General features: G+C 35.9%; 1 protein-coding gene and 1 non-coding gene across 2 annotated transcripts in view; one reads left to right on the plus strand and one right to left on the minus strand.

The window, feature by feature from the left end:
- Window positions 1-9,054, plus strand: part of ADAMTS19 (ADAM metallopeptidase with thrombospondin type 1 motif, 19) — a 275,020-nt gene extending 265,966 nt beyond the window's left edge. The window contains 2 exon segments of the mRNA XM_010852422.1: window positions 6,129-6,306; window positions 8,654-9,054. Of these exon segments, the coding sequence (XP_010850724.1) occupies window positions 6,129-6,306; window positions 8,654-8,805 (330 nt within the window). The 3' untranslated portion in view covers window positions 8,806-9,054.
- On the minus strand, window positions 5,286-5,357 carry TRNAQ-UUG. Its single transcript has one exon. It is a non-coding gene; the product is annotated as a tRNA-Gln (tRNA).
- Window positions 9,055-9,960: the final 906 nt, after the last annotated feature.

A 9,960-nucleotide genomic window follows, 5' to 3' on the forward strand; every position in this document is an offset into this window, starting at 1 on the left:
CACTTGACTTCACATTCCAGGATGTCTGGCTCTAGGTTAGTGATCACACCATCGTGATTATCTGGGTTGTGAAGATCTTTTTTGTACAGTTCTTCTGTGTATTCTTGCCATCTCTTCTTAATATCTTCTGCTTCTGTTAGGTCCATACCATTTCTGTCCTTTATCAAGCTCATCTTTGCATGAAATGTTCCTTTGGTATCTCTGATTTTCTTGAAGTGATCCCTAGTCTTTCCCATTCTGTTGTTTTCCTCTATTTCTTTGCATTGATCGCTGAAGAAGACTTTCTTATCTCTTCTTGCTATTCTTTGGAACTCTGCATTCAGATGTTTATGTCTTTCCTTTTCTCCTTTGCTTTTCGCTTCTCTTCTTTTCATAGCTATTTGTAAGGCCTCCCCAGACAGCCATTTCGCTTTTTTGCATTTCTTTTCTATGGGAATGGTCTTGATCCCTGTCTCCTGTACAATGTCACGAACCTCATTCCATCGTTCATCAAGCACTCTATCTATCAGATCTAGGCCCTTAAATCTATTTCTGACTTCCACTGTATAGTTTCACTAAATATCTGTTGATTGAGTGAATGAAAATGGGCTTTCCCGTTAGCTCAGCAGCAAAAGAATCCACCTGCAGTGCAGGAGCCCCAGGAGATGCAGGTTCTATTCCAGGGTCAAGAAGATCCCCTAGAAGAGGGCATGCAACCTGCTCCAGTGCAACCTTGACTCCTGGAGAATCCCATGAACAGGGGAGCCTGGCGGGCTACAATCTGTGGGGTTGTAAAGAGTCAGATATTAGGTTTATGAGCAAGATTAACCAAAATATTATGTATAAAAGCATATTAGATAATGACTGGATTATAATAGGTATTTCATGTGTCCATTTACCATCTAATACATAGATCTGTCAGTAAGTCATCTATAGATAGTGTGACAGTGTATCCCAGATTACCCAGGACCATCCTTTTTTATGCCCATAGTCTACGAATAGTTATCAGAACTTCTTTCACAAGTGCTCTGATTTGGATGTTAAATTCTATGATCACTGTGTCTAAAGATAAAGCATGCTACTTAGTTGACCTTACGGCAAAAGAGTTTATCTCATACCACGTAGCCTGTGTTATAGTAACACAACTCCAAAAAAAAAAAAAAAAAGCCTTCTAATTAGGATAAGAGGTTATTCTGCAGGATAGAGAAAAAAGAAATATTTCTGTTAACATAAAGAGAAATCTTGGCAATCTTCTAGTATCGAGTAGTCTACGTATCCCATCTTTGACTTTAGTACATATTAGTTCAAACTCCAGTACCACCACTTCTTAGCTGTGAAACTGTGTGCACTTTGTTTCACTTATCTGAGCCTCTCTTTTCTCCTGTGTGTAAAAGGAGTAATAATAGTGCTCATGGGCTTCATATGAGATATTAAAATAAATGTAACCTGTATCTGGCATATAGGTTATGGCATATAATAGATCCTAAATAAACACCAGCTTCATAGTATTGGATCATTTCTGCTGTTTTTAGCTTCTGCACAGAATCCTGAACATGGTGGGTAATCGGTAAATATTTGAAAAGCCAATAAACAATTGAATGTTCTGAAACATTCAAGCAAAATATAATTTTGAGACATCATTTAGTGGACTGCTGTCATACCAATGTTGGATAGTACAGTGAATAATTAGATAATGAATTTGCAGTCTTTACTGTTATGCAGTGTCACTGCTTAAAAATTGCCTGACTGCAGTAACTTTTAATAATAAATTATTTGGAGTGTTTCCTTTCATAGTAATTTAGACCTGAAAGTGTAGCTATGATCTACTACAGTGCCTTACTTAATGAAAAGGAAAACTAAGTCCCAGGTACATTAGATTCTAGAGACAGTATTAGAGCCATGGCACCCCACTCCAGTTCTCTTGCCTGGAGGATCCCATGGACGGGGGAGCCTGGTGGGCTGCAGTCCATGGGGTCGCTGGGAGTCGGACACGACTGAGCGACTTCACTTTCACTTTTCACCTTCATGCATTGGAGAAGGAGATGGCAACCCACTCCAGTGTTCTTGCCTAGAGAATCCCAGGGATGGGGGAGTCTGGTGGGCTGCCGTCTGTGGGGTCGCACAGAGTCGGATACGACTGAGGCAACTTAGCAGCAGCAGCAGCTCTTCATTTCAAGCCAAAATTATAGTGACTTTTCCTTTTAATATTTGTCTGTCTTTAATCATAGTGATGTGATTTGAGAAGCTATCCAATTATTCAGTAGTACCTTCTATAATAAAGTAGAAATAGTTTAGAAGATACTTTGGCATTTCAAGTATATCTGTTTATTTTTCGTACATTTGTAATAAATTTTTACCACATATATTTTATAAAGAAAATAATTACTATTAAAATCTTGATGTTTTTATTATTGAAGTATTCTAATAAAAATAATATTCTAAAGCTATTGGGCTAATTTCATAATAAAGCTTATGCCATTAGTTTCAAAGGCAGAAATGATGCGATTTCAATTAAATGAACTTTTTTCTCTTAATTTTCTAAAAAACAGTTTATGGGAGCACTCTTCAACCATTATCTACTAAAATTGTGTATTCTAAGTTATCATGTATATATACTTTGTGATCCTGGAAAAAATGACGTTACTTTGGTTTACACATGTCCTTTGGAGTTAATATAAGATTAGTTGAAAGGGTTGATAATAGTCTATGATTGATTACTAGACTTCTTTGACATATGATTGAGAACCTTCTCTATTACATCAAAAGGAGTTCATCTATTATAAAACTTCTGTTGTTCTTTTCATGTCTCCAATATTGTGATTACTTTCAAGATCTACAGAAATTTTAGAAAAGCAGATACTAGAATGATATAGTTCCACATAAACTTAACCACTTAAAGTTTTTAGTTTAATTATTTTGAGTTTTCCTGAAAATATTTCTAAGAAGCATGGTGTTTGTATGCATATATCTATTGAATAATATTAAGAATCTTCCAGAGGACAAAGACCATGTAAACAGTGACTCCTCTTATAATAGCTTTTAAATTATAATAAAGCTTAAACTAATAGAAGCATTTAGATCCTGTAGAAGTTAATGAGAAAAAAAAATCAGATTTAAAAGGGTGTAATATCTAAGTTGTTCTTTAATCGGCTATTTGTATAAAGCTAGAATTTGTCAGATGCAAAGAAGGTTTTATGTAGAAGTATTTATAGAATTTAGAAAGATCAGTTATCTGTAAAGTAGATGCATAAATAGCATGCACATACAATTGTTATTGTGTTATTCTTAGCTATTTTTATACACGATATGTAAGTTTTATTACTGAAAGTGATATGACTGCTGCTCCTACTGCTGCTAAGTCACTTCAGTCGTGTCCGACTCTGTGCGACCCCATAGACAGCAGCCCACCAGGCTTCCCCATCCCTGGGATTCTCCAGGCAAGAACAGTGGAGTGGGTTGCCATCTCCTTCTCCAATGCATGAAAGGGAAAAGGGAAAGTGAAGTCACTCAGTCGCATCCGACCCTTCGCGACCCCATGGACTGCAGCCCACCAGGCTCCTCCATCCATGGGATTTTCCAGGCAAGAGTACTGGAGTGGGGTGCCATCGCCTTCTCCGAAGTGATATAACAATGAGCTTAATTTCAAGAATTTACCTAGAGACACACTAGATGCCTGAAATTTACCAAGAGACACACTAGATGCATGAAAAGATATTGATCAGAGATAAGAAGTAATACAAACTGGGCTACATCAAATGTAGAATACATACTATAGATCAGTGTTTTCCAAACTCAGGCTGTGCAGCAAAATGACCTAGGTACTTTTTTTTTTTTTAATGTATATTCCCAGATTCCATCTGTTTCCTGCCTTAGAAATTCTAGGCCTTAAAATATATAGTTAAAAAGGTTTTTTTTCCCAAGTGATTCTAAGGGATAGCCTCAGATAGATAGGTATATGGTTTTAAACCATAAATGTTGCATAAATATGCATGAGTAGCTGGGATAATTGTGGAACACTTCGTGAGGGTAGTGGATTTGAGATTGTGATTTGAAAAGAGGCCAGGCATCTGGAAAGGAATCCTTCTATGAGCACGGTTCTAGTTGTGGGAGTAGAAAGTACATGGACATTAGTGCTTTATAGAGCAAATGATTCCTAAAGCAGAGAGGTAGAAAATCAAATTTGAGGAGGTAGATAAATGCCAGCCTGGACGTTCGAGGATATTGGGCTTTATCTCGTAGGCAATGGGCAACTCAATAATTGAAGTTTCTCCAAGGAGATTATGACGTATATAAAGCAGTTTTAAGAGGATACATATTCGTAATTGACTAGAAGGCTGGAGGCTAAAGACAAAGTGAACAGTAGCATACAGACTTGAGGTGATAAGGATTTGTGTAGAATGCTTCTGCTGATGAAAATAAAAAGAGTTGGAACCCAGGATGATAGTAGAGGAAGAATTGAAAATTCTTGAGAAGAAAATGAAATCCTAACAATGACTTGGTAAAATATGAAGGGAAATGGTTATAAAACTTCTGCCTGCATATCTAAAAGATGACAATCAGATAAAGTATTGACCAGTTTTCAAGTCGAATGTGCCGAGATCATGTTTTTAAATAGATCTAAGTTTTAAGAACTATTTGGCCAAATATGACTAAATCTTTATTGCAAAGAAAATATAACTAGTAAATAAAAATTTTTGAAACACAAGCATATTCCCTCTCTCATGTGTAATTTTTGTATTTTCTCACTCATCTAGACCTCAGCTTATCTGTATAACAAATTAAATCTAGTGATATACATGGACCCAAGAGACTTCTTTAATGAACAGACATTGTACATTAAATATGTCCTCTGAAATAACTTACAAATAAAAACAAACTATATTTAGCTGAGATACAGGTATATTGCATTTTTTCATTACAGGAGATATGTTAAAAGGCTGTCTTACTAGAAAAATACAAGATTTTCAAATATTTGCACAATTTTTGATATGTTATCTGCCAAGATGGACTTCTTAGGTGGCTCAGTGGTAAGGAATCTACCTGCCCATGCAGGAGATGTGAGTTTGATCCCTGGGTTGGGAAGATTGCCTGGAGAAGGCAATGGCAATCCACACTGATATTCTTGCTGGGAAATCCCATGGACAGAGAAATCTGGAGGGCTACAGTCCGAGGGTCGCAAAAGAGTCAGACACAGTGACTAAACAATGACAACAATCTTCTAAGACATAGCAATTATTTCATTAACACATCAAGTTGATACACCATTTGATTTTTTTTGGCGGGGGGCAAGTCTTGCAAGATCTTAGTTCCCTGACCAGGGATTGAACCTGGGTCCCAACAGTCAAAGCATGGAGTCCTAACCACTGGACCACCAGGGAATTCTGCCCTGTTGATGTTATTAATAAACATTTAAGGCCAGAGTGGATGAGTACATTGAAAGACTATAATGAAGATTCAGCTCCACAGTTCAGTTCAGTTCAGTTGCTCAGTCGTGTCCGACTCTTTGCGACCCCATGGACTGCAGCACACCAGGACTCCCTGTCCTTCACCAGCTCCCACAGTTGGTGTATATCTACACAGCTCCACAGTTGGGCATATCTAACTGTCAAGCATCAGTGACTAAATTAAAGAACAGCAAGTCATTTGTTGCAAACTAGATATTAAACCTTTAAAAACTGTCGGTCCAAGTGTGTTACTGGTATCACCCACTATCTTTCCCAAGTCATACTCTCAAACTTTTTTTCATTTTTATGTTACTGAAGTTAAGTTGATTTATACTATTGTATTAGTTTCTGCTGTACAGTAAAGTGATTCCATTATACATATGTATGCATTCCTTTTCATATTCTTTTCCATTATGATTTATCACAGGATACTGGATCTAGTTCCCCATGCTCTACAGTATGACCTTGTTGTTTATTCATTCTACATCATCATTCATCACTCAAAGCTCTGCCTTAGGTCAGCTAGGTGTTCTAAACTGCATTGTGTCCAGTTTATGAGCAGCAGTGTTTCTGACCCTTGTTTTATATCAACCCTGGATGTTGTGGCTCATGTCAGTTTTAACAAATATAAGGAAAAGGTGACTCACAGCCCAGAAAAAGGAAACAGCAAAAAGAACAGTTGACAAAACCTTGTATCTCTCCTAGTGCTCAATTACCTGTGGCAAAGGAATGCAGTCCCGTGTTATTCAATGCATGCATAAGATCACAGGAAGACATGGAAATGAATGCTTTTCTTCAGAAAAACCTGCAGCGTACAGACCATGCCACCTTCAGCCTTGCAATGAGAAGATTAATGTAAATACTATAACATCACCCAGGCTGGGTAAGCAGATCCAAAAAAAGGGAGTGATTTTGACAGACATAGAAATGATCATGGCTTCTTCTGTTTTATGTATCACTTTAAAGCTTAGTTATCAATTTATACTAATTAGTTTGCTTCTGACTAAATTGGATCTATTCAACCATATAGTCCAAATGAAAACTATTTTCGTTCCTGAGCTGTCACTTCAGAGCCAGGCTGTGGAAATGCGAATGCCGTAATCACTCAAGATCAGCCTAAAAAGGGTTGGCGGATGTAACCGTATTTTTTATTCTGACCAGTCCATGGCAGAACCCTCAGTTAAGGTAATGTCGGTGGAAAGGTGAAGCTATAGTGTATATCTTGGATCTCTTCATTGTTAATAGCCTTCCTTGTGATCCTGGGTACAAATTATCCTTTGGAGAGAGAGAGAGTAAAAAACTCACTTTCAAGGAGAGCAGGTACATGGATCTACACCACTAAACAAAAGGTACTGATTTTTTCACACTTAAGGACATAATATTAAATATCAATAAATAGTAGTAGCATTGATTTACATAGTTTTATGTTATAAAATGCTTTCACATATATTCTCAGTTACTGTCAGTCAGTCTAATACAACATCAAGAAGTAGAGTATATATTTTAAGTAATATATCCTGTATTTGCATAAAAGTATTCATGAATGCATTAGCCTTTATTTTTGTGGCAGTTAGCAGTTTTTCATAGCACTGCTGCCTGGATGTCACTGGGTTCATTTGTTTAACATTATGTGTTGTTTTTAAAATTAATTTTTATAGTAGTGTGGTTGGTTTCCAACGTTGTGTTAGTTTCTGCAGGACAGCAAAGTGAGTCAGGTATACATATACATATACCCACTCCTTTATGTTCTTTTCCCATGTGGCCCCATGTGGCCATCGCAGAGTATTCACTAGAGTTCCCTATGCTCTACAGTAGGCCCTTATTGGTTATCTATTTTATATATTGTGCTGTGTGTATGTCAATCCCCATCTCCCGATGTAGCCTACCCCCTCTCCTTTCCCTCTTGGCACACTGAGTGAAATAAGTCAGACAAAGAAAAACAAATATCATATAATATCACTTATATGTGGAATCTCAAAAAGTGATGCAAATTAACTTATTTACAAACATAAATAGAGATACAGCTGTAGAAAACAAATGTATGGTTACCAGGAGGGAACACCTTCAGTTTTAATTTGTATGTATAATCTCCAGGGGGTCAGTTAAATCATACAGAATAATATTGCCAAAATTCAAAGAGCTAACTTGTCATAGATACTTCTCCAAGCATAAGATTCAATCAAATGGAAAAGTTTGGTTCTTCATGGAAATATAAAAATTCTCTTTTTTAAGCCAAATAATTAACATTTCTAAGAAATAATCAGTTCAAGTAGAATTAAAACTAGTTAAGACAAGTTAAGCAATCCTAGAGCAGATGTGACAAATCCTTGTATTCAAAAGCAACATAATCCCTTTCTCCAACAATTATTTGGAGTCCTTCTTGACATAAAATGTGGCATAAAATAATGAATTAAAAGAAGAATTAAATTAAAACTCCATTTTCTCTGTTTATTTTTTCTTGAAGGACATCCCCAAACATAGAAGCACAGTGGTTGGAAAAGCTAAGGTTTTTAAATGTAAAATAATGAATCATATGAGAATAGTGGTAAAAGAAACAGTTGCAGTAGACTGTCTTTCATTATACATGCCAGAACACGCTATTTCTTCGGAAAAACTGGGGCCGAATTTACCTCACTGAATTTTTTTATACCAAGAACTCATTTCAAACACTTCATTACTGTAAATTTTAGTCACTTTTGTTAATCAGCCTTGATTTTAAGGATGCCTGAAATTGTGACTCTTAGATATCACAGCTAGACATGTCTGCTGTCTAGGAAACGAGGAATGTGAAATAAGTGTAAGCAGATTTTTTTGTTTTGCTGTTTCTTTGCAAGTTCACCCATAATAGCACTTATTAATTTGTATTCTCATCATGGTGAACATATTGAACACACTCATTTTTCTTTTTAATCTTCTCAACTAAAAATCCAAAAGAAGATTAAATAGAAGTCATGAAATGGAAAGTTAAAAGCCATTTGCAGGACCCTCAGTGGCTTTGGGAAATCTATCTTTAATAAGTCTATAAAAGCTCATGAGTAAGGCCAGTATTCATTCACTGTACTCCTTTATTATAAAGTGTGTTTGTTTATCTCTGTCTTTTATGTGCTGGGAGGTTATGTATATGAGTCAACATGAGTGTGCAAAACCCCCCCTTAAATGATTGCTGTTTGTTTCTACTCACGACACCTAGTTTACCTGCATGTATTAAGTTCCCTGTGTTTGTTTCACAGCTGCTCTGACTTTCAAGTGCCTGGGAGATCAGTGGCCCGTGTACTGCCGGGTGATACGTGAGAAGAACCTCTGTCAAGACATGCGGTGGTATCAGCGCTGCTGTGAGACGTGCAGGGACTTCTATGCCCAAAAGCTGCAGCAGAAGAGTTGACCTCTGGCAGGCTGGCTGGCCAACAGCTCTTTGCAATTACATTATTTATAAACACACACACTAGCATGTTGTTCAGACCAAATATTATCAGATTACATATAATTTAATCAAATTAATTAATTTATTTTTTTTTTTTTGCCTGCAAAACATCCAATATGGTGTTTGCTTTGGTTCTACAAACGTTTTGATTTATACTATATGGCTTCATAAATAATTTTATATAAATAAGTTGGATCCAGTTTCCAGAATAAAAATAAAAAGGGAAAAACAAAAACCAATCAAGATCTTTAGACTTTAAAAAAATTTTTAACAATTTTTTTTTTAAGTTAGGGCTGTCTCTAAGGTGCTATTCTCTCCCTGACAATACCATTGAGTTATCCAGAATATATACTAATTTAGCCTAATAGTTTAGTTATATATGGAGAGATACCATTTTTTTTTTCCTTTGGTATCCTGATGCAGAATTTGCCCATTTTCTGTAATCTGCAGGAGATGTGTAAGCATAACAAACCTCATAGTGTTGAACAGGTTTTTAGAGAATGTATTATGCGTTGGGTTCAGATTTAGAGATATCCATAGGAAAAATTCTACTGTAATTATAACCTTATTTTAATAATGGAAAAGAAAAGTCTGAATAGAGACTTTGATCATGTTCATGAACATGTACTTGAACACAAGTATTGTAACAATGAAACACTGTAATGATTTACACTGAATCACCATTGCACTGTTGCTATAGTGTAGAGAAACCGTTATAGAAATGGTAACATCCTACAAAAATGTGTATTATTTTAACATGTTGTCATTATATTTTAGCTTTTTAAAATATTTTGAACAAAGAAAGCGTTGATCCACCCATTTCCTTGTATCTTTTTAGCAGATTTATTAGAGTATAGTACTTAGCCTCACAAATCATAATGAGAAGATTTACTGTTTTTCAGCCTTTTCCCTAGGAACAAGGAAAAACAAAAATCTTATAATACTGTGGTAGTTTCATTGTGTTTTTCTTTTTAAAAATTAAAAAGTTTTACAATTCTGTGAAACGTTTAAAAACCAGTTTAAGGTTTTCTTGTGAGAAAATATTGTACATGATTCACATGATTTCTTAGATTTTTCAATAAAATATGTGAAACTTCCTGTTGGGAGGCAGTTCTT

Source organism: Bison bison, unplaced genomic scaffold, assembly GCF_000754665.1.
Source record: "Bison bison bison isolate TAMUID 2011002044 unplaced genomic scaffold, Bison_UMD1.0 scf7180017864311, whole genome shotgun sequence".
Lineage (NCBI taxonomy): Eukaryota > Metazoa > Chordata > Mammalia > Artiodactyla > Bovidae > Bison > Bison bison.